Source organism: Cyprinus carpio, chromosome A3, assembly GCF_018340385.1.
Source record: "Cyprinus carpio isolate SPL01 chromosome A3, ASM1834038v1, whole genome shotgun sequence".
In the NCBI taxonomy this organism is placed as follows: domain Eukaryota; kingdom Metazoa; phylum Chordata; class Actinopteri; order Cypriniformes; family Cyprinidae; genus Cyprinus; species Cyprinus carpio.
In genome coordinates this window covers 22330218-22358124 of record NC_056574.1, presented here as the reverse complement: position 1 = coordinate 22358124, position 27907 = coordinate 22330218, and the positions used below count along the sequence as shown (strand labels likewise).

At 37.2% G+C, this 27907-nt stretch overlaps 4 protein-coding genes across 6 annotated transcripts; all 4 read left to right on the top strand.

Annotated features, from left to right (window-relative positions):
* The first annotated feature begins 864 nt into the window (after positions 1-864).
* LOC109058493 (E3 ubiquitin-protein ligase RNF25-like) lies at positions 865-4904 on the top strand. The gene is made up of 10 exons (XM_042723937.1): positions 865-965; positions 1392-1463; positions 1575-1671; positions 1776-1843; positions 1941-2010; positions 2579-2650; positions 2760-2906; positions 3150-3239; positions 3542-3679; positions 4046-4904. Exons 1-10 carry the CDS (start codon positions 949-951, stop codon positions 4799-4801), a joined length of 1527 nt encoding a protein of 508 aa, XP_042579871.1. The 5' UTR covers positions 865-948; the 3' UTR covers positions 4802-4904.
* Positions 4905-5261: 357 nt separating this feature from the next.
* On the top strand, positions 5262-9397 carry LOC109058503 (histone acetyltransferase KAT8-like). The gene is made up of 11 exons (XM_042723952.1): positions 5262-5642; positions 5847-5921; positions 6011-6189; positions 6299-6352; positions 6687-6851; positions 7985-8074; positions 8202-8342; positions 8434-8527; positions 8615-8765; positions 8899-9053; positions 9163-9397. Exons 1-11 carry the CDS (start codon positions 5312-5314, stop codon positions 9225-9227), a joined length of 1500 nt encoding a protein of 499 aa, XP_042579886.1. The 5' UTR covers positions 5262-5311; the 3' UTR covers positions 9228-9397.
* Positions 9398-11022: 1625 nt separating this feature from the next.
* On the top strand, positions 11023-16320 carry LOC122137443 (serine protease 33-like). Its single transcript, XM_042724016.1, has 6 exons — positions 11023-11878; positions 11976-11999; positions 13297-13462; positions 13535-13806; positions 15006-15172; positions 15244-16320. Exons 1-6 carry the CDS (start codon positions 11836-11838, stop codon positions 15490-15492), a joined length of 921 nt encoding a protein of 306 aa, XP_042579950.1. The 5' UTR covers positions 11023-11835; the 3' UTR covers positions 15493-16320.
* Positions 16321-16323: 3 nt separating this feature from the next.
* LOC109075460 (RNA-binding protein FUS-like) lies at positions 16324-26741 on the top strand. 3 transcript variants are annotated; one of them, XM_042723923.1, is made up of 15 exons: positions 16324-16478; positions 17177-17201; positions 17293-17450; positions 17541-17715; positions 17802-18055; positions 18776-18962; positions 21427-21461; positions 24380-24412; positions 24518-24627; positions 24715-24844; positions 25416-25508; positions 25605-25728; positions 25941-26038; positions 26114-26249; positions 26377-26741. In XM_042723923.1, the coding sequence occupies exons 1-15, from the start codon at positions 16466-16468 to the stop codon at positions 26414-26416; spliced, it is 1611 nt and encodes a 536-aa protein (XP_042579857.1). In that variant the 5' UTR covers positions 16324-16465; the 3' UTR covers positions 26417-26741. The 3 variants fall into 3 exon arrangements, with proteins under 3 accessions (XP_042579857.1, XP_042579850.1, XP_042579842.1); XM_042723916.1 differs by having other exon boundaries at positions 25416-25514; XM_042723908.1 differs by having other exon boundaries at positions 25416-25517.
* Positions 26742-27907: the final 1166 nt, after the last annotated feature.

Here is a 27907-nt window from a genome sequence, read left to right as displayed (position 1 = left end):
CTTTTACCTGATATAATGTCCTTTTTTAACTTGCAAGGTTTATTTTTCCAAATAAAGTCGAGAAAGGTTTTATTAATTTCTTTGGAAGTTTTATCACTGACGTAAAGGGAGAGAGCTGGGTAAACAAATCTGGAAAGACCCTCAGCTTTGGAAAGCAAAACTCTCTCTCCCAAACAAAGTCAAATCCCTTTGTAACCAGTTGTTAAAGATATTTAGTTTTTTTAATTTTAGGCATAAAATTCAATTGTTCATGCGTGTTTATTTTTAGAAATATAAATGCCAAGGTATTTAACTTAGTCCTTCACTGGTATGCTTTCAACTAATAGATCTATAGAATCGTGTATAAATAGTATTTCATATTTCTTAAGGTTTAACATTAAACCAGAGCATCTGGAAAATTTGGATGGCTGTTTTAACTTTTTTCTTATCTCTCAGAAATAAAGCAGTGCCATCTGCCAATTGAGAAATTTTCATTTCTCTATCAAATATTTTCAGTCTCAGAATGTTATGATTATTCACAGTGTGAACAGAAAGAAGTTCAGCCATTAATAAAAACAGAAAGGGAGAGATTGGACAGCCTTGTCGCATGCCACGATGAATCACAAATCTTTTAGAGGTTCCCATATTAAGAATAATAGAGCTATTAATATCTTTATAAAACATTTTTATGACATCAATGAAATTATTGCCAAAACCAGAAACTTTCAGTGAGTGGAGGAAGAAGGTTCAAGTGTCAAAGGCTTTACAAAAATCTAACAACACAATAAGAGCCCCTGAATCAATTTGATCAGAATAGTCCAAAAGGTCAATTATAAGGCGAATGTTGTTACTAATGTGACTATTTTTCATTAAAGCTGTTTTAGTCTCATTAATGATTTCATTTAATCCAGATTTTCTGTCCGTCTGTGTCAGCTGAGCGATGTCGTGAGTGGTGACGTCACAGCGAACATGGCTGCCGAGAGCGAGTGAGTATTAGTATTATTAAACGTGTTATTATTAAGAATTCCTATATAAATCAATAGTTGTTTGATATATGACTTGAACAGATCTCATTTGTAATACTTAATTTAAATGATTTGAATTATAGAGCAATATTGTTTACGAAATGGGAGAGCTGTCATAGGTGACTATAAACAGAATAAATATTACATAATTATAACACAACTGGAAAAATCATTTGGTCCGAGGCTAATGTAAAGGAATCCGTAGTTAAGTTGCTCTGACTTAACCGATAGTCATAGGCGTTAGATTGCCAGTATCCAAGTAAACAAATGGCCACGGATGTTACTGTGATTGTTTTATTAAACGTGTGTCTGGTCGTTTCATGTGCCATACTCATATTAATGTTACATTAAACTAGTTCTACACGAAATTCTTTTCTGACACCGCAGTGTCCTGTCTGAAATTGAAGTGCTGCAGTCCATCTACTTAGACGAGCTCAGTGTTACTCAGAGAGATGAGGGGTAAATATTTGAGCATTTATTGCCCTTTTAGTTTTTCATAAATTGCTTGAGATAATAACTCAGTATAATTAACCTGTACAAAAATAAACATGTCAAATCTGTCTGGATTAGAGGATGGACAGTCAGTCTGGTGCTCTATCCCTCCACTGCGGAGGACTGTCTCTCTCAGTTTGTCCGTCTTACATTGACAATGGATCTGGACTCTCAGGTTTGTTGATCGAGTTGTTATAATTTTTGAGGAACATACCACTTCTTTTCTTGGAACTTTGTTTCACTACTAGTCTAATGAGAGTGTTTTATATTCACTTTCAGTACCCATTTACATCTCCCTGCATCTCTATTCACAATCCACGTGGACTCTCAGATGATAAACTGCTCAGGTGTTTGAATATATTTGAAATTATGTTAAAACTTTAGAATGTCCTGTTTATTTCTAAACTTAAAAAAAAAAAATTTCAAATGCTTCTTTTGTCTCAGTTTACAGAGGAGTTTGCAGATAGAGGCAGAGTCATGTATCGGGACACCTGTACTGTACCAGCTCATAGAGGTTTGGAGTCCTTTTTTAGTCCAAAAATACACTACCGCTCAGACGTTTGCAGACAATATGTTTTTTTGTTTTTTTTTAAGAAATAAACAATTTTATTCAGCAAGGTTGCAACTGAATGTATAATGTTACAAAAGGTGTCTATTTCAAATAAATGCTGTTCTTTTGAACTTTCCATTCATCAAAGAATCTTGAAAAAATTAAATCATGGTTTCCACAAAAACATTAAGCAGCACAACTGTTTTCAACATTGATAACAGTACGAAATGTTTCTTGAGCAGCAAATAAGCATGTTAAAAGTAATGGCCTTTTAAAATTCAACATCGCCATCACAGAAATAAATTACATTTTTAAAATATATTACATTAGAAAACTTATTTTAAATTAATAATATTTGACAATATTACTGATTTACTGCTATTTATGATGATTGCAGCCTTGGTGAGCATTAAACACTGTATTCAAAAACATCTTAAAATGAAATCTTACCAACCACAAACTATTGAAAGGTAGTATATGTGCCTGCTAACATGTGTTTGTCTCAAACCATTTCTCTGTATCATCCTCACAGAGAGCCAAAGAGATCCTGACTGAGAGCAATATTCCGCATGGAAACTGTGTCATCTGTCTGTATGGCTTTAAGGTTTGGTATTTTAATTGTATTGTGAACTTAGTCTGGTGTGTGGCCTGTTTGTAAAAATTTTAAATATTATTGTGCTTGTTCCTCTTCCTTGGTATTGTCCTAACCATAGGAGGGGGAAGTGTTTACTAAGACCAGCTGCTATCACTATTTCCATTCTCACTGTCTTGGCCGCTACATCACCCACTCTGAGATGGAGCTGAAGGACCGTGAGAGGGAGCTGGAGGAGGATAAAACCAGAGACAGGACAGAAGAAGAGGTGGGGCTTCTTTTTTGTATAGCTACTTTCATAAGTTTTCCTTACTTAAAGCAAAATGCTACTCATTTGGTGTTAAATAAATTCCAGTCAACAGTTTTGTGTAATGCATTTCTATTACTAAATCATTTACTTCAGTGTTGCGGTGAATGCATAACTAATTGCAGTCCATAAAAAGGCAGTGAGGTGTGCTTGGATAAAAGGAAGTGGTTTTGATACATTAGGGGTTTTTTGTTTCATTAACAGGACTTGGCTGTTGTTTGCCCCGTGTGTCGAGAGCCTCTCACCTATGATTTGGATGCCCTCCTTTCCTCTCCTGCTCCAGTTTTCACACAGGTAAGACATTCAGACACACTGTATCATTTTCTGTGGACACTGTGTTAGCAGTTGGGTCAAACTAGACTGGCCTGACATTTATCATTGTTTGAAATGTCAGCTGGACAGTGTCACCCTTGTGTTAGAGATTAGAGTTAGTAGATTGTTTTTAAAACAGTGTGTCATTGTCCCGTGTGCAGTCTCTCTTGTTAGCTGACTATGCCAGGTTGTCTAGTTGGAAAGCTCAACACCCTCATGTATGTTCACTGGTCACATGCAGTGGATACACATGAACATTGTGTTTATTATTCCTTCACACACAGCAGGAGGATGCAGTCATCGGTGGGGAATTTAAAAAGAAATGGGCAGCACTCCAGAAGATTCTGGAACGGCAGAAGGAAAAGGGTGGAGTTATTGACCCAGAAGCAGAGTCTAATAGATTCCTAATTCACATTAATGAGGTAAATCCTATATGGATATTTAAAAAGTGTATACTTTTTAAATAATTTACTAAATATTATATATATTGGAACATATATATATATATATATATATATATATATATATATATATATATATATATATATTAAAAAAATTTTGGTAAATGCATATATGTATATTATAAATAATTTAACATATGCGCACACACACACACACATACACATATATATATATATATATATATATATAATATTTTACTTTTTATGATTATTTAGTAATTAATAAATATTCAGCCAGAACAGGAGTGGCAATCATATTTAGCTGCAGTATGTACATGGCCTTTAAATGAATAAATAAATGAATGTGAGATGTGTGTTTTTCCTCAGGCTCCAGCTAATGTTTCTGGTGCCGAATCTTGTCAGTCACTCCTTTCCTCGTCCCAAGATTCCATCGGTGCAACCCAAACCTCTCAAAGTCATCACACTACAGGCCAATCACAGCACCCGTGCTCTCATGAGCGAAGGCAGCAAGGTGACTTCAAGAGAGGTCGTGGAGGAAGAGGAGGCGGAAGAGGTGGATCAGCATGTCACACGATGCCTACACCTGGAGTAGAACGACTGGGAAGGCCTGTTCATTCTTCTGATAAGATTAATTATGTCAACTCAGGCCCACTGAACACCATACCACAGGGAGAAAGTACAGCACAAGGACAGGAACTCAGTGATAAAATAACACCGCTCAGGCAGCCTTTGACCAATGAAGAAGAAAAACCCCTTTCTCAAGAAAAGGTTACTTCAGTATCCAACTGTAAACAAGATGTGAGCCAACAAAAAGTGTGTATTTCAAAAGATGGGACTCAGACAATATTACAGGAAGGACCCCCAGAAAGGGAACATGTGGGTCGAGGATGGAAGCGTGGTGGTCGTGGCTCCGGACGACATTATGGACATTGGCAGGAGAGGAACTTCAAGGGACCCAGTCACTGGGATAATTCTGGAAACGCTGGCCACCGTGGAGGAGGACATAGAGCCAGAGAGGGAGGGGCTGGGCATCATCACCGAGGGGGTGGGGCTCATAGAGGTGGTGGCAGGGGTTTGCATCTGAGAGTGGAAAAAGAATTTAGGAAAGAGGGAGTGCTCTGACAATGGGAGAGGGGAGGTACAGGCAGAGGAACGAACGTACCTCCCAGTTTCACCGGCTGTACCATCATTATGTCAGTGTCTATAATAAAATGCTCCCAAAGCAGTAATGTTTTTCCTTCCTCTTTTGGGTATGTCATTGTTCTTAGTGAAAATGAAGGAGTCTAACCACTGTGGAAGGTCAATGTGGTTTACTTTTTCTATAGCAATTGTGATAATGTCACCAATCCGTAAATCAGAACTCTGATAGAAAGTTTTTTCTTTCTGTTGCAGGTTAAATAAGATAAAACAGTTTAATAAATAGGATAAATGCTTAATTTTATTATATATAATATAATAAATATGTTTTGTTATATATATATATATACATATATATATATATATATATATATATATATATATATATATATATATATAAACAAAACAGTGGTACTACTACACAAACCAGACAAATCGTACTGCGCATGCGCAACTCAACCCGGTGGCGTGCGCAATGTTTTCAAATGGACAAAGATGTCTGGCGTAGCGATGTCGATGTCCAACAGTCGTCACCCAAACATGAACAATTCATATGATAACTGCGGTTCAGAAGAGCGAATGGACGTTGAAATAGACGCTGGAACCGACCGACGGAGTTTGGAGTCGGGAACGCGAGGAACATGTTCATCAAACGGCAGTGGCGGGGAAGAGGATGAGGCGGAGGCCGCTGATCGAGAACGAGAAGCCGGGGGCTCGAGTACTCCGCACTCCGGGGATGGATTGTCGCACGTCGGCGGCAGAGAGCAGGAGGTGTCAGTAGAAATCGGGGAGACTTATTTGTGTCAGCGTGCTGACAAAACATGGCGTAAGCTCATAATGGAAAATGTCTATTAGGATATTATTTCAGATACGCTTAATTTGCCATTTTTAGTTAAATTCTGTAATCCTTATGTATTATTATTTATAATATAGTTATGAAAACAAATGCATAAGCCACAGCCCATGCAAACCCAAAATGTGCATGCATATACTGTTTATTTATTTTTTTGTTTTTATTAATTTCTTTCAGATTCAGCAGAGGTTATTCAGTCTAGGCTGAATGAGCAGGAAGGCAGAGAAGAGTTTTACGTACACTATGTTGGATGTGAGTGGAACTGCTGATCATACACACATTATTTACACGTTTGTGTATTACAGATTCACTGAGCACAAGCTCTCTTTTGTCATTTGCAGTTAACAGACGTTTAGATGAGTGGGTTGGAAAGGCTCGTTTGGCCCTGACAAAGACTGTGAAAGACGCAGTGAGAAAGAGTGTGGAGGAAGGTGGTGGAGGTGAACTTGTGGACCAGCCTGAGAGGAAGATCACCCGAAACCAGAAGCGTAAACATGACGAGATCAACCATGTGCAGAAGGTACCTGTCCTCACAGTTCTGCACATCTAAATGACAGTACTCAGTTTGATCAGTGTTTTATCTGAAGAAGGCCATATCAGTCATTTGACTGCTTCTTTTTTTCTTTCAGACCTATGCAGAGATGGACCCCACTACAGCAGCCCTGGAGAAAGAACATGAGGCGGTAAGAGGGGGCAACATTTGCATAACACACACTGAAAAAAAAAATCTGCTTTGCAGTATCACAATGCTTATGGCATGGGTGTCCAGACTCGGTCCTGGAGGGCCGGTGCCCTGCAGAGTTTATCTCCAACATGCCTCAGCACACCTGCTGGAAGTTTCTAGTATGCCTGGTAAGACCCTGATTAGCTGGTTCAGGTGTGATTAATTGGCATTGGAGCTGAACTCTGCAGGACCGAGTTTGGACACCCCTGGCTTGTAGTGTTTCTATCAGTATCAATAACAAACTAGGTCCTTCTGTTTTCTCCTTTTAATCAAAATGTTGCTTTTATTTTCAGATCACAAAAGTAAAATATGTGGACAAGATCCAGATTGGGAACTTTGAGATTGATGCATGGTACTTCTCTCCATTCCCTGAGGACTATGGAAAACAACCCAAGCTTTGGATCTGTGAATACTGCCTGAAGTATATGAAGTATGAGAAGACTTTCAGATACCACCTGGTCAGTCCACACTATGGTTTTGTTGTTATTCATACAGTAAATCTGTTATTAAACCATAAGGGGGTGCTATACATCTTTGCTAGTGAATTTAAATGGTCTGAATAGAGTGCTGCAGTGATGAGGTGTTTTTGTAGTTAGCATCACCCTGGTTCCCTCAACAAAAAGTCAATAGTATTTTTCCAGTGGCCTTTGAAATTTTTATGAAAATAAGCTCTGTGACCAACAAAAGTTTATGATTCTGACACATTCATCAAGATAATCTTCACAAATGAACACAACTTTTATGAATTACATGTAAATACAATCCCCAGAAATAAAAGAAAAAGCTATAAACAAACTACACCACAGATGGATGACTTCTATGTCACTTATATGTAGATGCTTTCTTGTTTCTGTGGGCCGCTACTGTATATGTACGCCATCCACCATATTTGAAAGGTCAGCTTGACGTCATTCACCAAAACAGCCGATGGTCTGCGAACCCTCGAGGACGGTGGCCGAGAGAGCTCAAAGTGTTGTTGTGTAGACCTAAAGAATGCCATACAACAAGATGAGCGCGTTCGCTAACACAACATTAAAAGCTACCAATGTTTCAAAACTTGATATTTATTTAAAATCTACAAGTTGAAAAGTTTTAGTTAAGATGGTTTGCAAAAGTGTAATTATGAACACAAGACAGTAAAAGCAGATTAGTGAGAAGGTGAGTTTTCCTGTTTCGCATGATTAATGTCCCCGACAACATCTGTAGTCCCATTTAGGCACTTGTTAGCAGCCTCCTTTTTTAAGATGTGTAAAAGCTTAAAAAATCATGAATAATGTATAGATTGTCAAGAAGACATATTGAGCTTGTTTTAGACCATTTAACCAAAACCCCATTCAAAAAACCCACGAAAGTGCAACAATCCAGCCTTGTTTGGGTTTTAGGGCTCTTTCCTGTAACACTTTATTTTACAAGCATTTGTTCATAGATCAGTGTTGTTTTGTGTTGATCAGCTGATTTAAATTTTTTTTTTTTGTGTGTTTTATAACATTTTTATAACGTGTCTGGCTTCCCAGAATAAGGTTAATGTTCTCATTGAATTTATACTGTCTTTTTTTCCCCCTTCTTTGTTCCTCAATGGCTCCTGTTTCAGTCGCAGTGTCAGTGGCGTCAGCCTCCAGGAAAAGAGATTTATCGCAGAAACAATATCTCAGTGTACGAGGTTGATGGGAAGGACCATAAGGTGAGCCAGGTCATACCTGCCATTAAAATGAGACATAGAAACAAATTACTTCATGCCAGACTCAAACTCCTATGCGGGTGTACATTTTTCCTACAGTTTGTTATTCTCACTATCCTTCTCACTGTAGATCTATTGTCAGAATCTGTGTCTCCTGGCAAAGCTTTTTCTGGATCATAAAACACTTTACTTTGATGTAGAGCCGTTCATCTTCTACATCCTCACTGAAGTCAATAAACAGGGAGCACATATTGTGGGCTACTTCTCTAAGGTAAAGTGTATCTTCTGTTTGTTTTTGAAGTGAATCTGTTCATTTGTATCTTAATTAACAATGCTTTATCTTATGTATTCGTCATGAGCAGGAGAAGGAGTCCCCAGATGGGAACAATGTGGCTTGTATTCTCACTCTTCCTCCTTACCAGCGAAGAGGATATGGAAAATTTCTAATTGCATTCAGTAAGTTTCACCTCTCAGCAGTAGTTCACTTCTGATAGAAGCATTTTTATACACTGATAATTGTTCTTTGTGTCTCATTCTTCTTAGGTTATGAGTTATCTAAGCTGGAGAGTATGGTGGGGTCTCCAGAGAAGCCTCTGTCAGACTTGGGGAAGTTGAGTTACAGGAGTTACTGGTCTTGGGTACTTCTAGAGATTCTGCGAGACTTCAGAGGGACACTGTCCATTAAAGACCTCAGGTACACATCCAGTCCCAAATACAAGAACAAACCAGCATGTAAACAAACACATGAGGTCACATGCAGTGTTGTAAGTTTACTGTCAAGTCATTGATGAAGAAATCTAACTTATGCATAATGTCTACACCCACAGTCAGATGACCAGCATTACTCAGAGTGACATCATCAGCACACTACAGTCTCTGAACATGGTCAAGTACTGGAAAGGTCAACATGTCATCTGTGTCACACCAAAACTTGTAGAGGAACATCTCAAAAGTGCCCAGTACAAGAAACCACCAATAACAGGTAACTGAGCTGTAAAATGGATATCATGTGGTTTGTTCTATTGTTAGCCTTATGTATGTTATCATCACGCTTTTAAGAGTTTAAACATTTACTTTTTGTGTTTCTACAGTGGACACGCATTGTTTGAAATGGGCACCTCCCAAACACAAGCAGGCCAAGTTCTCTAAAAAATGAGGCCAATCATAAACAAAGAGAGTGAACCCAGCCCTTCACCCCAGATGTTTTTCACCGCTAACCCAAATGTCATGTAGAAATACTTTCTCCAAGAGGGAAGGCTCTAAGATTGTACATTCGCATTGTAATGAGTCTGTTATTTTTTTAAAATAAATGAATAGTAATATTCATGTCTCTGTCTGTGAGTCATCTTTATTTATATTCAACATTTTAGTGCATCAGTATGATACTTCAGTTCTGTGAGGTAGTTTAATATTTATACCAGACTCACCTTCCATGCCTATCTATCTATCTATCTATCTATCGATCTATAATAAAGACTGTCCCTCCAGCTTGAGTAACAATTCTTATTAATTAATGAAGTATTATTATAATTATTTTAGTTATCATTATTATTATTTTGCCTAAAATGATAAATTAAGGGTTCCAGATGCTTCATGGTGTTTTTGGTAGACTTCTTATAACCAGTCATTTTTATAACCATGGATTTATTTTTTTTTTTTTTTGATCAACATTTTTATTGTCTTTAGTTCAACAAAACAACCTCCATTCAAACAAACCAAACAGTGAAGGGGGAGCAACAGACACATCAATAGTTTAACAATATGAAAAAAAACTTTTTATGGTCATTCCTTTATATAGTCCAATTTATAACCATGGTTTTAATGTGAATATAATGATTCAAATATGGTTACTGTAGAGAAACTATGGTGAATTCATTGTTACTGTTGTTTTACTAAAAATACCATAATTTAACTATGGTTACTGTAAAACCATGGTTAATTTTCAAAATGATATAAGTAATAGTGCAAATGTTGCATCTAAATACAGACCGTTACAAGACATTATAAATACATATGTATATATATTATTGTTACCTATTTAAATATCTTCAATGTTAAACATTTTCCAGAAATCTATGCATATACAGGTGCATCTCAATAAATTAGAATGTCATGGAGAAGTTCATTTATTTCAGTAATTCAACACAAATTGTGAAACTTGTGTATTAAATGAATTCATTGCACACAGACTGAAGTAGTTTAAGTCTTTGGTTCTTTTAATTGTGATGATTTTGGCTCACGTTTACCAAAAACACACCAATTCACCATCTCAACAAATTAGAATACTACATAAGACCAATAATAAAAAAAAAATCATTTTTAGTGAATTGTTGGCCTTCTGGAAAATATGTTCATTTACTGTACATGTACTCAATACTTGCTAGGGGCTCCTTTTGCTTTAATTACTGCCTCAATCCGGCATGGCATGGAGGTGCCAAATTCCTTGACACATCTGTGTGTGGTGGCTCTTAATGCCTTGACCCCAGCCTCAGTCCATTCCTTGTGAAGTTCACTCAAATTCTTGAATTGATTTTGCATGACAATCCTCATAAAGGCTGCAGTCTCTCTCTCTCATAAGGCTGTGATTTTCTAGCCACACTTTTTCCTTCAACTCAACTTTCTGTTAACATGCTTGGGATACAGCACTCTGTGAACAGCCAGCTTCTTTGGCAATGAATGTTTGTGGCTTACCCTCCTTGTGAAGGGTGTCAATTATTGTCTTCTGGATGACTGTCAGATCAGCAGTCTTCCCCATGATTGTGTAGCCTAGTGAACCAAACTGAGAGACCATTTTGAAGGCTCAGGAAACCTTTGCAGGTGTTTTGAGTTGATTAGCTGAATGGCATGTCACCATATTCTAATTTGTTGAGATGGTGAATTGGTGGGTTTTTGTTAAACGTGAGCCAAAATCATCACAATTAAAAGAACCAAAGACTTAAACTACTTCAGTCTGTGTGCATTGAATTTATTTAATAGCCTACACGAGTTTTACAATTTGAGTTGAATTACTGAAACGAACTTTTCCACGACATTCTAATTTATTGAGATGCACCTGTAATGTGCCGTGAAATGCGAAATAGCGTAAGATAACGACGACAAAATATTATTGTATGGCTTGAGAAAAGATTACTCTAAAAGTTCAGTTCAGTTGAGGTTTTTAGCAAAAATTATCTCAATCTAACCGGGCGTCACGTATGGCAGGAATTCTGCTCTGCTCCACGGTGTGAGAATCCGAGAACAACGGGCTCATTATTTGGGAGGAGGCTGAGACGGCGCGTTGTGATTGGACGCTGGCAGCAGGTAGAAACGCACAGGTACTTTAATACATTCTCTGGCAAATTAAGATTCCTGCGTTTTCGCTCGCTGATCTTTTCTTCTCGGTCTTCATCTCTCAGCGCTCATGTAAATGAATGTCGGAAAGGGCAGCGAATATGATACTTTTTCAGAACAAGGCATCGCAAATCTCTGGCGCGATCAGAGTCCTCGGATGTTCGAAGTTAAATCGTTTCCTTGTGCGTTAAAAATAAACGTTTTGAGTTGAATGACATTTTTTATTGTTCGAGTAGCCAGCCTATGTGACTGGATTATTTATCTTGGATATTGGACGTCTGACATTACAAGGAAGTCTTTCGACCCAATTGTTAATAACAGTGTTGATTGTTCTTTGTTGAATTCGAGCTCAATAAGGGTCACAAGGGCAAATTATAGTTCATTCTTTAAAACAATAACGTGATTATTAACGGATACTTATCCAGCTGAACAGAATGACTGATTCATGGCTACACCTCCTTGTCTTGATGTTAACAGGTAAGTTATATTAATGTGTAGGTCTATTACTACAACTATTTGATTCACTGCATTCATAAAATTTATCATTTGTTTTTCTGTGTCTTAAAAAATTCAGGTCTGTCAGCGTGTGTGGCAGAAGGTAATTATTTTGCAGTTTATGTGTCAGTGATAGTATAGGATATATCTAAGATGAATTAAAACATTTTTGAAGATTGTTTTTTTTTTTTTTTTTTTTTTTTTTTTTTTAATGTGTCCTGTTCTTATGAATGTAATCTTTGTATTTATGTTGTTTTAATATAAAGTTTATATGATGATTTAAGATAAATAATTAGAAGTGAAGAAAATTATTTAAATTAAGTACTTAATACTATACTGGCACCAAATATGTTTTTATTAAAATTATTAATTCAATAACAAGGTAGAAAAATATTTTAAGGGTATTTCTAAGGCTATTCAGGTTGATGTGAACAAGACAACTTTCTATTAAAAGGCCAGCACATAAAAAGGATTTAAAAACTTTATTAATAGTCACGATTGTGTCTATATTGGTCTTCTACTGTATGATTTACTGTTTTCTTGTCACATGACCACAAAAGTATCCTTACCACATGTCCGTTTAAGTGACATATATATATATATATATATATATATATATATATATATATATATATATATATATATATATATATACATATATATATATATATATATATATATATATATATAACCTTTTTTTTTCAAATTTTAAATTAATGATATTTGAAAGAAAACAAAAAGATTCACTGCTTATTTATTTTTATTTTTTTTATAATAAAACTAAGCTAAACAGTTTTTTCATTTACATTTAGATTAATGCATTTGGGAGATTTTTTTTATTTTATTTTTTTAATCCAAAATGACTTGTATTGCATTCAGTGTTTCAAGTGACCATTTTATGCTTTCCCTAGAAATTGAACCCATGACCTTGGGCTTACTAGCACCATGCACTACTGTTTAAGTTTCAGATAATTACAGCAAATCTCCTGAGACACACCTAGATTTTATTTATTTTTTTTACTTGAAGCATCACATTACATATCCAAATGACAGAAAGTGAAAACATGTTAATCACAGGAAAAAATAAATAAATAATAAAAGTGTGTTTAGGCATTTCATTTTTATGCATTTTTTTAATAGCTTAATAGATCTGGATTTTTTTTTTTAAAACAAAAAGGGGCATCATGTAATTTACCTTTATAAACTTTCTCCTCCTTTATAAGTTTGTAACCTTACCCACGACAGTTTTCTCTCATGCCTTATGCTCCTGTTTGTGTAGCTCCTTCTTAATAAAGTGAGAAGTTGTAAAGATATTCTAGGGGTGTTGTATGGCAGGTGATCTGGTAAGAAAATCTCTGCTCTGTATGTACACTAAATCTCCAATGACGTGTTCACACAAGTGTGCGGCAGGCCTCCGCTAGGGAAACGCATCGTGGGAGGAGTTGAAGCATCAGCAGGGGCGTGGCCATGGCAAGTGGACATTCAGATGGGAGCCAATGTCCATGTTTGCGGTGGATCCATAATTGCAAAAAGTTGGGTCCTCTCTGCTGCACACTGCTTTCCTAAGTAAGTATTATCATATTATTAATGACAGTGTTGATTATAGAGAAGTTAATGTTCTCTATCTTCTATCCTCAGCCCCTCAGACGTGTCTTCGTATCGCCTGTACATGGGACGCCATCTGCTCAATGGCTATAACCAGTTTGAGATGGTCAGTCAGGTGCAGCGAGTGGTTGTTCCAGAAGGATACACAAACCCTCAGAAGGGCAGAGATGTAGCCTTAGTGAAGCTGCGCTCTCCGGTCACCTGGTCAGACAGGATCCAGCCTGTGTGTCTGCCATATGCTGGTTTCCAGTTCAGCAGTGGAACCTTATGCTATGTGACCGGTTGGGGACACACACATGAGGGTGGTAAGTGCATCGTAAAGGAAATATAGAGGGACTACAGAAAATAACAGATTTTACCGTTTAAACTTATGGCAAAGGCTTTGTACATGTGGATTTAGTCTTTGGAATGACAGCTGGATTTCCATTTCATTTCAGTAGTGGTAGTCCCGGTGGACAAAGGGAGAATATGCAATACAGTTGAGATATTGGCAAGATATTTAAGTGGGAAAGGAGTAATAAGAGTTCAAAAGCAAGAGGAATGAGTAGAGCACATTTACTTCATACTGAACTATTGATTTTTTTGTACTTGTTTTGCAGTTGGTTCCAAATCTAGGTACAATCTTTAAATTGACCAAAAATCACACTATGAGAGCAAACCAATCAAAAATATCTGGGGAAAAAAAAACAGCAAACCTTGAACAATAATACTTCTCACCCATAACCAATAAGTAAACATGAGAACATTTGATTTTTAAAACGGTATTCAGAATTATTTTTCATAAAATGCAAACATTATAAACAGTACTGCAACAATGTTTTAAAACCTTTTAAACAGAAGACATGTAGAAAAGTACTTCTGTGTGTTTTCAAATTGAATGGGTTCAGTTTCCAGCTAACTGAACATGCCTGAACTGATAAAAATGTTTGCCTTCAATGCAGTGCAAGTTTCTTCACATAAAAGCGTCTGCCGAATGTATTAATGTACATACCCTCAGAAAACAGGTGAGAGACTGACATGAAAAAATACATCAAAAGTTTCGAGTCTGTGCAGCGGCCTTCAAGGATGAAATAGCCAGGACAAATTGACCCTCAAACCTCTTAATCGTTATAGAAATTTTGTATGTACAGTATATTCCACAACACATCAGAGTATCAACACTTTGCAGTTCATGACCCTAAATGACCCTAAACATAATATAAGGTTCAGAAGATTTATTTATTGTACTCTCGAGTGAGAAACAATGTTTCCTGATGTCTTGCATTTATGCAGATTTTCCATTGCTGCTGCATGGAAAAGATAAAAATGACTTGACATGGAAATGATGGATAAGAGACTGCTTTCTGTTATCACATAGCGGTCATGCAAAAAAAAAAATGTCTGGACAAAGCCTACTAGCTTATCACATATCTATTCCCATTTTATGTTATGGTAGTTTATCAATGTTTTGGACATTTGGTAATTATTTGCATTTTGTAATTTGCTCTGTTTTTTCTTTAAATAGTTTCCCTCACCGGAGTCGGGGCGCTCCGGGAAGTGCAGCTGCCCATTATTGACCAGTCCTCCTGCCAGTCAATGTATCAGATTTTGTCATCTGATTCAGTAACAGTCGACATCCTCTCAGACATGATCTGTGCTGGATATACAGAGGGAGGCAAGGATTCCTGTCAGGTATGTGATACTATCACACTGCCATTTTACTGACTATCTACCATGTAAATAACATCATTTGTGTCTTACAGGGGGACTCTGGAGGCCCTCTGGTTTGTCCTGGTGGCAATGGGACTTGGATTCAAGCAGGGGTTGTAAGTTTTGGGCTTGGGTGTGCTCAGAAGAACCGACCGGGTATCTATTCCAGGGTCTCGAGCTTTGCAAGCCTCATCCGCACCACAGTTCCAGAAGCTCAATTTTTCGGTTATGCTCAAAGGAGTGAGAGTCAAACGCCTCTTGTTCTAGGCCTCTCTTTTGCATTAATACTTTTGTATAGATAGCATATTACTATTGTATAGATAGTATATTACTTAAGTGTATGCACAACACACAATCTCAATGTGTACAACACAATCTCAAGTTTTGAAACACCACACGTTTTGTTTGTGTGGCATTGATTTGCCATGTTTTGAATGCTTTTGTGGGGAAAAACATGTACTCACAGCAAAGCTTCAGAGGTATTGCAAATTATTTTAAACAATAATGTAATATGTGACATGTTTATGATGGAGAGCTCTGGCCATCTGATCCTTCCTAAGCACAGATCTAGTTTGTGGTTATTGTGTATTAGATAATAAAAAAAAATGCAATTTCAGTAATGTCACCAAGACCTTGGGACACTGTAAAATGCCAATATCCTAATTAATAGGATAAATACAATATCATTTTGTATTTCTTGTATTGATTATTTGTATTGAAAAATCTAATTAATTTGCGCAAGGCATATTATTGCACATTACAGTTTGGTGTGTTTTACTGCTGTCACTCATGCATTCAATACCAGTGTTGTAATAATTTTAGAATTCATATTAAATTAGAATGCAACATGTGTTTTCCCCTTTGCTCATGCTTTTATATAATAATAATAATTATTATTATTATTTTAGGATGCACAGTTATAGCCATTGCAAAGTGATTTGAGCTTTATTTTTATGCATCATACTTTTTGGGACTCCAGCATAACTAAAGATTCTTTGTTATAATCTCTTTCAAGAAAATACATCTTTCATCTTTAAGTCTGGATTTTAGTGGTTTTAAATGCGCAATTGTATGCGTTTACTGTATAATAGCTTATTGTAGTCTAAATGTTGTGTAAACGTCCAAAAGCTGAATGGATGATAGTGTGACTTCACCGGAGCCAGGCTTAAACGGACTCAACAGCGTCAGCCTCCGCGCAGTTAATATCGGTAACCGAAGGCGACTGTGCAGCATTGGTCTTCTGCACAAGCTCCTAAACGGATTTCACGCGCGATTATGGCGTCAAATGGTAAGATACGGCCAACGCAATGAGATTTCGCGTTTTATTGTAGTCGGTATAGGATTTCCCAGAACAGCATCTGATGCAGAACGCACCTCGTAATTTCCCCCAGATTTTCTTTCTGGGTCACTCGTACATGGTGAGGACATTTAGTGATGTTGTGCACCTGTTACAGAAGCGATAGACGCATTTGATGCATTTATGGGTTATTTGTGAAAAGGAAAAAACGAAGAACATGTCGGCATCCGCCATTTTGTTCGCAGCACTTTCAGTTTTAACTGGCTTGTTCTACTGACCTATATTTGCGTCCGAGCCCTCTGTACAGTTTAATGAATTAAAAATGTTAAAATGATCTGGCGTTCTCGACACCCCATTTACACTCCTAGCGCTCCCTCTACGATTAATGAATGATGCGAGTCAGACGGGTCGTTTTTTAAGAAACGGGAGCTTGTTTAGTTGTATTAAGGGGATAGTTCATTAAAAAATGTTTTGGTTAGTTACCGCTGACGTCTGTTGTATGGACGAAAAAGAGACATTTCCTAAACAGCTGGTTAAGAATGACGGTTCATTCTGGTAATGACTAGTAATCTCTCCCTAAAACCAATGTAGACTGGTTTTTGATCTTGCAAATACTTGTAAATTGCCAAAAAAAAAAAAAAAAAAAAAAACGGCCACCATCAATAACGAAAGTTGTCTTTCCCATTTAGATTATGCCCAGCCCTCAAGCCATGGGTAAGTTCAATGCATCTTTCCCAAAGTGTCATCTACTAAACGATTGCTCACATTTATGTTTAAGATAATGACTTCATTGTGTTGTGCCCAGTTACGGTGGCTATGGAGGACAGTCCAGCCAGAGTTACAGTCAACCCTCTGGCCAAAATTACAGCCAGCAGAGTTATGGGGGATACAACCAAAACTCAGAGAGCAGCTCCGCTTATAATCAGGGTGGATACAGTTCCAGCTATGGACAGTCCCAGTCAGGTGATACTCATTAATACTTATAATTATACCCCAGATGTTGTGAATAAGGCCATGATTTGCTATCATATCTAAATTCTTGTCTTTTTATAGGAGGATTGGGGTCTCCGCCCCCCTCTCAGGGCTATAATCAGTCCAGTCAGTCTTACAGCTCTGGAGGCTACAGTAACAGCAGCCAGCCTCCTCCAGCTCAAAGCGGAGGCTACAACCAGCAGTCCTCTTATTCAGGCTATAACCAGCATCAGTCTGCTCCTCCGTCTGCCTCTAGGTGAGATTTCAGCTGTCAGTCCTTGCGCTCAATGTTTTTTTTAGTGAGCAGAATGTGAGGATGTTGATTGGAATGTTGTGTTTCAGTAACTATGGCAGCAGCTCGCAGTCATCTGGCTACGGTCCGCAGCACCAACAGCAGCAGGGTGGGGGTGGATACGGGGGCAGTGGGGGGCAGTCTGGAGGATATGGGGGCATTGGAGGACAGAGCGGTGGATACGGGGGTAGTGGGGGTCAACACCAGTCCTCTCAGCTTGGAGGAGGGCCTTACAACCAATCTCCAAACTACAGCTCTCCTCCAGCTCAAAACTATGGGCAGCAAAACCAGTACGGACAGGGAGGTGAGCTTGAGAGATTCCTTTGGCATTTCGTCATATAGAAGTTTGATAGTTATAGGAAATAGAACTTTTCAGCTGTAGTGCAAAATTCCAGAATAGAATTGACATTTTTCTTATTTAGAAACTTGTTAATAAGCAACTTGCAATTTTTTTTTTTTTTTTACAGCTCCCTGGCTTAAATATTTATTTCAGTTGTTTATGTTGTAGAACAAAACAAGTAATTCTAAACACAGACTTTACAAACACTATTAGGCTTTCAATTTTTCTGAACACAAACTCACATAGAAATGTGCACCTTGTTGCAAAATTTATACTAATATTTAGCTCAAAATATCATCCATGTTTGAAATTTTCTGACTGAATGGACTCAGAGTCTGTGCCCATCATACACGGTGTGATTTTCTGTGAAATCTGTTAACTCAAATATGCAGACTGTAAATTGGGGCAAAAGTAGTGTAGTGTATTCTGAACTTTAGATGACTACAGATGTAGTCTATGTAAAAACAGAGGAAATGACCACGCACAGTTTTTTATCCAGTATTGGTCAATAAATATCAAAAACTAGAAAAATCTCTAAGATCAGCTGATAACGCACATTGTCTTAGCATGTCATTATTTCTACTAAGAAAAGTTACTTCAAAGTGCCAATACAGTGCAAGGCTTTAATGTTTAAGGCAGATATATGATGTATTTTAATGTCATTGATTTGTGATTCTATTCTAGGTTACAATCAGGATGCCTCGTCAATGAGTGGTGGTGGAGGCAGCGGCTATGGTGGTCAGGATGGTGGATATGGTCAGGATGGTAGAGGTGGACGTGGTCGCGGAGGTGGAGGTGGCTTTGGAGGTCGAGGAGCGGGTGGTTTTGACAGAGGTGGTCGTGGAGGACCCCGGGGCAGAGGAGGAATGGGGTAAGCAAATAGTCATGTCACGCACTTTTCTCATCACCTCTACCACATAAAGTCCACTTGTATGCATCAGCGTTTCATTTAGGGAAAAAGTAACAGGTAAAAGGTTCAAACAGAGCCAAAGGTGTTACACTATATCAGCTGTCTGGGCTGAAAGTAAATGGTGGCCTAGACCTTGATTAACTAGAGTTAAAATGTCTTAGATTCTGGTGTAAAGTTAAAACATTTATATGGAGTTAAACTCTATACAGATAGATCATCCATTTATGAGCCAGAATGGTCTGGTGTTTGATTTATTGGTGATTCTCATATTCATATATTTACCTAAAATGATAAATGGTGTTAAGTTGGTGCCAGTGTGCTGAATATTTCCATGTCTTCATCCTTCACAAGATGGAACCAGTCAAAGGTTCACATAAAATTAAACAAAAACTAAGTGGAAGTTGCAATAAATGACCAGGTCTTAAATAATAAAGTCTGTTCATTGTTGACTTATCAGTGGAAAAAAATGAATTCTGTGGGAGTGCATCACATCACATGTTTGCTTCACACGTCTGCATTGCACATTGTGACCAGGAGTTTACTAATGTTATAATTCATTATATTTTTAGGTTTTATTGACATTTTGTTTACATGTAGTGTTAGTATAGTACATTGTTTTCATTATTTCTCATTTTATCAGTAATGCTTTTAATTTCAAGTAAGTTATAAGTAGGGTTGCACTGATAATGGTATTCGGGTTTGATGCTATGATAACATGTTCTGATACAGTTAAAAAGGTTAACATGCAGAGTATTGTGAACGACTGTATTGATTTTGCTTTCCTTGATTTTTATTTACTTATTTTGCTTTTTAGAATTTCACAAGTAGCATCGAGGTACTTGACTTATTGGAGTGAACTGATTTGGAATGATATTTTTAATAGAAAAAAAAAAACTCTTCAAAACGCTACCTCAAAGTAAAGGACATGAGTGTTAGAGTGCTAAAACGCTTGTCTCTGCTTCAGCTACATTTTTTCCCCTAGATGCCAAAAAAATAGTATTGGTACATCCATAGTATCAAGAACATACAGTCTTTCACAAACACACCAAAACTGTATTAAAGGGGTGGTTGACTGCTTTTTTTTCCACAAAAAAAAAAATTACATATAATTTACCTTTATTCCACATCACTCTATCCCTTCTCCTATAAATGCGCTGATCATTTCGTGCTTTTATGAAGCCCTTCCCTCAGAAATACACAATGGGCTCTAATTGGTTAGCTAGCACAGTGTGTTGTGATTGGCTAAAACAGCTCTAGTGCGCGTCTAAACGTCCGCCCCTCACCTCAGCGGCATGTGCTACGGTTGTATTGTAAACAACGGCGTTGTCTATATTGCTTATCAGTTTGAGCCTGATTGAGATGCAGAGGAGATTAGTAAAGAGGATCATGCAGAATCCATTGCAGATTCATATATGAATAGATTTTTACGTTTATTCCCAAACGGCAATATTACACACTAACTAATGTTAAAAAAAATGAAATGGCAATCAACCACACATTTAATGGGCAGGTTAAGGTTAAAAATGTTACATTTAACAATTATTTGAAGCAGCAGATGATAAATCCCATCTGGCTGTGATCCTTAAGGACACACCTTAAGGTGCTGTCATGTAAAAACACCTGTTCTCTAAATCTTCTTCATCCTCTCCTACAGGATTATTGTGTGTTGCAATGCTTTAATGAATCTTTAAATCTCCTCCTAGGCTGTTTTCTACAAGGTTCAGCGATTTAGGCTTTTCCTTTTGGAGAAGATAAAACAGAAACACAGCGCTCTAGAAAACTGGCAACTGGGAAAGATTAGTCAAGAATAAATTAGGCATGTGTGACTATAAAATAAAAAAGGGCAAAAACTAAAAAAGGTTTTGCATTAGGGAATGTTTAAAGATCCTTTCAAATCTTAAAGGGATCCTAAAACAGTATGGAACAGTTGGATTAATCCAAAAGGGGATGAGTGGTCACATCAGTCATGTCTCTGTTAATTTAAATGCAAAACTGAATGCAGTGTTTGCAGTTTCTGTCCAAAGTAACAGAACATGGATACTGTTTGGGTGAAGGTCCTGGCCTAAAGATGTGCCTTCGATCTGATAAAATAAAATAAATGAATTGGTGAAAGAAAATGATTGAGTTCACAGAAGCACTGCAAATCTGCACGGTAAAAAGTATATGGTAATTTTTTTTTTAGCAAAAAGGTTCGAAATAGGGGCCTGCATGAGTTTGGGAAGAAAATATCAAAAGGGTTTCAAGTAGCCCTTATGGGTTATAAGGAAAGGTGAACCTAGTGTGAGGGGGCAGCAGGGAAAGGGGGCAATGGGGATCTTGTCGAAAATATGATGGAGATGGGTGGGGCCTTTCCAGCCTCAAGAGTGAATTGGGGCAGTACCCTCATCAACCTTCAATTCGTCTCGCTTCTCTCCTTCTCCGTCAGAATGGGCGATCGCGGAGGATTCAATAAGTTTGGTGGTAAGTGACAAACTCTTTAAACAAGGAACTTCAGGGGTTTAAAGAGAGCCTGGTCAAAGAGGGAGGAGTGGGCATCTGGTCTTGTCACAGAGAAACTTGCCTTATATTTTGTAAAAGAATACACTGAAAAGAATGTGGTAACCACTTGGTGTGTGTGGTAAACAACTAAACTTTAATACATTTGGCAACAGCATGCCCATTATAGATGGTTAAGGAAGAAATATAAACTTAACTGAAAACCATCATAGTAAAAAAAAAACTTAAAGGGATATTTTACTTCAAAATCAGAACTCTGTAATTTACTTACCCTCATATTTAAATTACTTTCTTCTGTGGAACTCAGAAGATATTAGAGAATTTTATTTTTAGGTGAATTATTTCCATAACTACAATGTTCCAAAAAATACTTTCTCTTGTTAATGTTGCTACACACTTGAGAAAATATTCTCAATATACGGAAAAAATATTTAGTGATTTTCAGTGTTAAAAAATTAGGTGTTTTTAGATGGTTTGCACCGTGAATCATTGGAATCTATTGAGCAGATTCCGAAATATGGTGAAAAATGGTTAAGTGTTAGTTTTGGCAGTTACATCTTACAGCCCAAGAGCATGTGACTCCAAATGCATTTTTGTCTATCAATATGTGCTCCCTATGAATCGAACTAGGCATCATTCTTTAGATATGCAAAAAAAAAAAAGTCAGTAGTGTTGCAAAAAAGACTTTTTCAATGCTTGCACCTACTGTGGCAGTATTGTTTTGTGATGGCTGAACAGTGAAAAAGATGTGCACATAACTTTATCAGCTGTACTGCATGTAATGCCTCCAGAAGTCTGGGAGCATGTTTAATATTAAAACATGTTCATCAAACTTAAATGAAAAAATCCTGTACTATTTTCTGATTTTCAATTTGTGTGGCCAGTTTTTTTTTTTTTTTTTTTTTTTTTTTAATCACTCAAACAATAGTATTGTTGGAATTTTCCTTGAAGATTCCAATTAAATTTTCTCTCTTGCACCCAACTTCTAGTCTGAGCACTTTTGCTTTATAGAATGCTTGAATCTGATTGTATGACGAATGTTCTGAGTCGTGCAATTATTTTCAGGGAAATGCACAGCGAATAATTCCAGGCAGCTTTCTGGACTGTATTACAATTCCATATCACTTCGCATAGTTAACTGTAATAATGGAAATTACAGGACTAACAAAAACAACAACATGACGATTTTCCGAAAGTAAATACACATGACATTTCTTACTAACAAGGTAATAACAGCGCTGTTAAGAGACGCTGCTGCAGAACACTGTTGATGAACGCACAGAGGTAACGTTAGCCTAATTCACACAAGCTCTCTCTTTCTCTTTCTCTGTGTGTCTCTGTCTCTCTCGCTTTCTTTCTAATAACTTCATTAATAACTGCATTAGAATGCTATCAATGCTAGTCCTTACTTATAAAAGGTGGATTCAGATGGCCAACAACTGATTCTGGAGGTTGTATAAATGCATTTGTCAGGTGGTTTTAGTGTTGTACTGGTCTGATGAAGGTCCTGATGGAATAATTCAACACACAAACAAGTAAATGATTTAAAACAACAGTAATGGAGACCTGGAGATGGAATGAGTCAACATTACATAGCATATTCACAATAGATATGAACAACATTTTAATAATTGTTTGAAAAGCTGGAAACCATCATGCTTGTGTTCTCTACAGTGTTTCTAACTGGTAACTATGTCAAACGGCATCTAAAGATATAAAAAGGTGTAGAAACTTATCTGGCTAGCTCAAATTTGATATGCAGCTAGATCCAGTGAAAATTGTCATGGGTTTGCATGGAAGGAATATTTGCTGAAGATGGCGATTTGTATGGTGAACCTAAAGGTGATTTCAAAGCCAGCTACACTTTGGGGTTAAGGAACATCTGTTTATTTTTAATAATGTGAGTTATGGTCGTATTTTCTAATACTGAAAGTACACCATTTGGATTTCAGTATTGTTCTTGCTGATGTCTTTGGATTAGACTGGTGAAATGTTTAAGATGGTGGTTGATCATCGTAATCTCTTGAAAACATCAGTGGTGTTGGTAACTATTCTAATGGTTTGCCAAATTACTTGCAGTTATATAAAAGTTATGAAAAATGGTTGCTTAACCTGGGAAAATCTAATATCTAGATGTACTCACAGAGCAAAAGCAATGATAACCCAGTTTCAGACCGTTTGGAAATCTTCCTTTGTGGGATGGAGAATGAGAACCTTATCATATGGTCTATGAACGTATGGTCATTGATGTAATGTGTCCTAATATCACGTATTACTGTGATATTCAGTAATGGAGATACTCCTCATTAAAAAAGGGTGAATGATACTGGTTGCAAAGTGGTATTCAGTGGAATATTAAAAGTTGTCCTTATTAGCTATGCATGTTTTGAAGTTGATCAAATACCTACAACTAATAAAGATGACAAGAAACAAAAAAAAAAACATAAAAACAGTAGCCACTCTTTGAGACGGTTATTGCATGGTTTGCCACTTTCCAGAAAATGAGAGAAAAAAAGCCAGTACATGGAGTTGTCTGATATGTATTTCGGACTGCCTATGAGTATAAATAAAGCTACAATCATTGGTATGGGAAGAAAGAGTCTCCCACTTGAAAGCTTGGACTTATGCAAATGTTGGCCAGTTTTCGTCAGTTTTGAAAATGTGTAGTGTTTGGTTGGTGCTTGTGGTGTTCCTCTCTCAAATATCCTGCTGCAGTTTTGCTTCAGGCCCTGTTTTATATATTTGGAGCATACATTATGTAGAATTGATGGTACAGAAGTATATGACCCCAGAAATGAAAGTCAAAGGATTAAGAGTAAGTTGTGTAAATTGTGTATTTGTGTACACATGTAATATTAATGACTGTTGCTTTCACTTCAAAGGGCCCAGGGATCATGGAGCTGGTGGGCCCAATAGTAAGTTAAATATGGAAACTAACGTAATCATTTATTACTTGCATTATTAGAGACCGTTTTTTTTTTCAAGCCTGTTTATAAACTTCTGAATTTTTTTTTACACAGTGCAGGACCAGGATAACTCTGACAACAACACCATCTTTGTGCAAGGTCTTGGAGACGACTATACCGTGGAGTCAGTAGCAGATTTCTTCAAACAGATCGGCATCATCAAGGTGGAAAAGCAAGAGAAAACTACCTTGTGCAGCAGCTATATAAGTGTAGTAGTGCTTGTCTTAGTATTGTTTTATTTTCTCACACAGGTCAACAAGAAAACAGGATTACCCATGATAAATCTGTACACAGACCGAGAGACAGGAAAGCTTAAAGGGGAGGCTACTGTTTCCTTTGATGACCCTCCTTCTGCAAAAGCAGCCATTGATTGGTTTGATGGTATGTTGAAGTAGATCACACTAATACATTTTCTCTACAAGGTTGGAGTCTGTTTATCTCATAGACTGTATAAAAACATGGACGTAGTGTCCGTGACGTCACCCGTAGATTTCTGAAGAGTGTTTTTGAAGCTCAAAAAATGGTTGCTGAAACCACGCCCACTTAGCTTGATGGTGGTGACAGCAGCGGCAATCCACCTGTCACTCAAGTGGCCACACCCTTAATTATGCAGAACTTTAAGGCTTAATATAATTTAAACGGATAAGTCATAAAAAACATTCACCTCCCTTACAGTTGTCATGACGGGCAAAATGAGCTATATAGACAAAAAACACTTTTTGAACCAGGCTGTAAACGTTTTTTTCTGCTGTAAAGTTGGGCATTTTAACATGAGGAGTCTATGGGACAGACTCCTTTTTGCAGCCAGGCTCTAGCGGCCAGTTGACGAATTACAGTTTAAGTCACTTTCATGTTGACTTCACGAGAGAGAGCGGGAGGTTGCCACTTGGTTTATCTTCTTCATTCTTTGATTTCCTGGATGTCTAAGCCACATATATCTTCTCCTCCTCAGGTAAAGATTTTAATGAAAATCCTATCAAGGTGTCCTTCGCTACTCGCAGAGCTGAATTTGGACGCGGTGGTGGTGCCATGAGAGGTGGTCAAGGTCGAGGTGGTAAGGTTTTATCTCTCTGTGGTATTTTAAGTTATCTCCCTTTCTTTTAGTCTGTTTTCCTGACATGGTTTTCTTCTTCTCTTGCAGGGCCGATGGGCCGTGGGGGATTTGGGGGTGGAAGAGGTGGTGGTGGTTTTCCAGGCAACAATGGTGGCGGCAGCGGTGGTGGTGGTGGCCAGCAAAGAGCAGGAGACTGGAAATGTTCAAACTCGTAAGTGTTGTTTTGTAAACTTTTTTTAACAAATTGTGAAGTGTTTACAGTTATATAATACAAATTATATTCAATACACTCATGTTAAGCATTATATACAATAGCAAATCTCAACTAGCAGCTTTAAGAACGTGTATTGTGAGTTGAGCGCTATATAAATAAATGTGATTTCACATTCATATTTTCTGAGCTTTTCTCTTGTGTGTGGGCAGAACTTGTGGTAATTTGAACTTCTCATGGCGAAATGAGTGTAATCAGTGCAAAGCTCCCAAACCGGAAGGAAGTGGAGGAGGAATGGCACCGATGGGAGGTAAAGAGAAACAGTCGTATGTGCCTGAGTGAACTCAGACAGTGGATTGCTGCTTTAATGCATCTGTTTTTGTAGGTGGTTTTGGTGGAGACAGAGGTAGAGGCGGTTTTGATCGAGGTGGTTTCCGCGGCCGTGGTGGCGATCGAGGGGGCTTCAGAGGAGGGAGGGGAGGTGACCGGGGAGGATTTGGACCCGGCAAGATGGACTCAAGGTGAAATTACTGATGAATCGCATTCTCGCACATCTTAAAATGTTTAGTAGAAAACTGATTTTCAATATACTGTACAATGTTCAATGGTGAAAAATGTATTTCAGTGCCTATGTTGTGTGTTTTTCAGAGGTGAACACAGACATGACCGCAGAGACCGGCCTTACTAATGGGAAATTCTCTTTTGTCCAAATAAGACTTTAATTCAGTGTGGGACCAGTATTTACTCCACTTCAACATGTATTACCTTGTTGCTCATGTTTTGTGTTGTATGTTGTTAAAACTATCGTTTTTGTTTTAGTTCTGGTAATATTATTATTATTATTAATATTTTTTTCTCTCTGTATTCTGATATTCTTAATCATGAAATTTGTGTTTTTCCTTTCTGAATTTGTTGGTGTTTCGGTCAGTTGTAATATTTGTGCAATTTATTAAATGTACTTTCTTTGACATTTGTTTGAAAACTGGTTTAAAATGAAAAATGTATGAAAAATAGCTAACTTGTTGATGTGGCATTACTTTATTTTAATATATTTTCATCCACATTTCCAAGCCTTTTGCATCGATTTGCATTGATCTCATTGTTTTGCAATAGTGGTTTATGTCTAAGTGAATGATATGCTAAAATAACTGCTTAAAGATTAATGGCACAAAGTTGTCATGATAGTAATTTATCTGTGGTTTAAATAATAGGAAGACGTTTCAGCTTGTCAAGAGACAAAAAAAAGATGGTAAGCTTGAGGTGCATCCCAGTTACTCAAAAGTGCACACGTGTATAGAGGACCAGATGGAATAAAGCAAATCATGGCTATGAAAAAATAACTCCCCAGAATAAAGTTACTACTAGCAGTCCTAGAACACTGATGCTGATGCAGGCACCAAACCACTTTCCTATGAAAGCTGAATGAAGGTGAGACCACAATACAACACTTCTTGAGGAAGTTTGAACTCAGACATCCAAATTGCACCCCAGGAGTCTTGTAGGCTGTGAACATTGACAGAAAAAAACAGGAGCCAACAAAAGCACAGGTAAGAGAAAGAAATTATGCTTACCTACTATTATGATTAATACTTTATGTCCCACTATTAATAGTGCAAAAAATACCCTTCAATATTAATGAGGAATAACAAACTAGATAAATGTTGTTTAATTACTTTTTAAGATTGTAGCAGCACCACCTGCTGTACACTAACGTGTAGGTGTTTCTGAACTTGTGGATAGAATAAGAATAAATAAATAAATTATATATATCTGCACCCATCAGATTTGTTGTTTTAACTGTTTAATAAAGTAAACGTTATTACAAAATTGGTCGTGCAATTGTTATGCATTTTATCAAATTCTTGCTATATGTATGGATAGAAAAGAACCTTCTAAGTACACGCAGCTATATCAAGTTCGCACTTAGATGACGTAAAATTAAACGAAAATGCACATTCGCAATAAAGAAGTCACACTTCGGTCAAAAATAGTTTGAGCTGTTCTAAAAAAGTAAAGTCAGGAAAATAGTTTAATGCGAATTTATATTACTATGTTAATTTCTATGAAACTAATAACCACAATCTATTTTAACATTATTTGTTAAATATTGCATAGTAATTCCCTGCTAGGAACATTTATGTGGAAAGTGCGAGTGCCAATCCAACGGTTAGTATTTCTA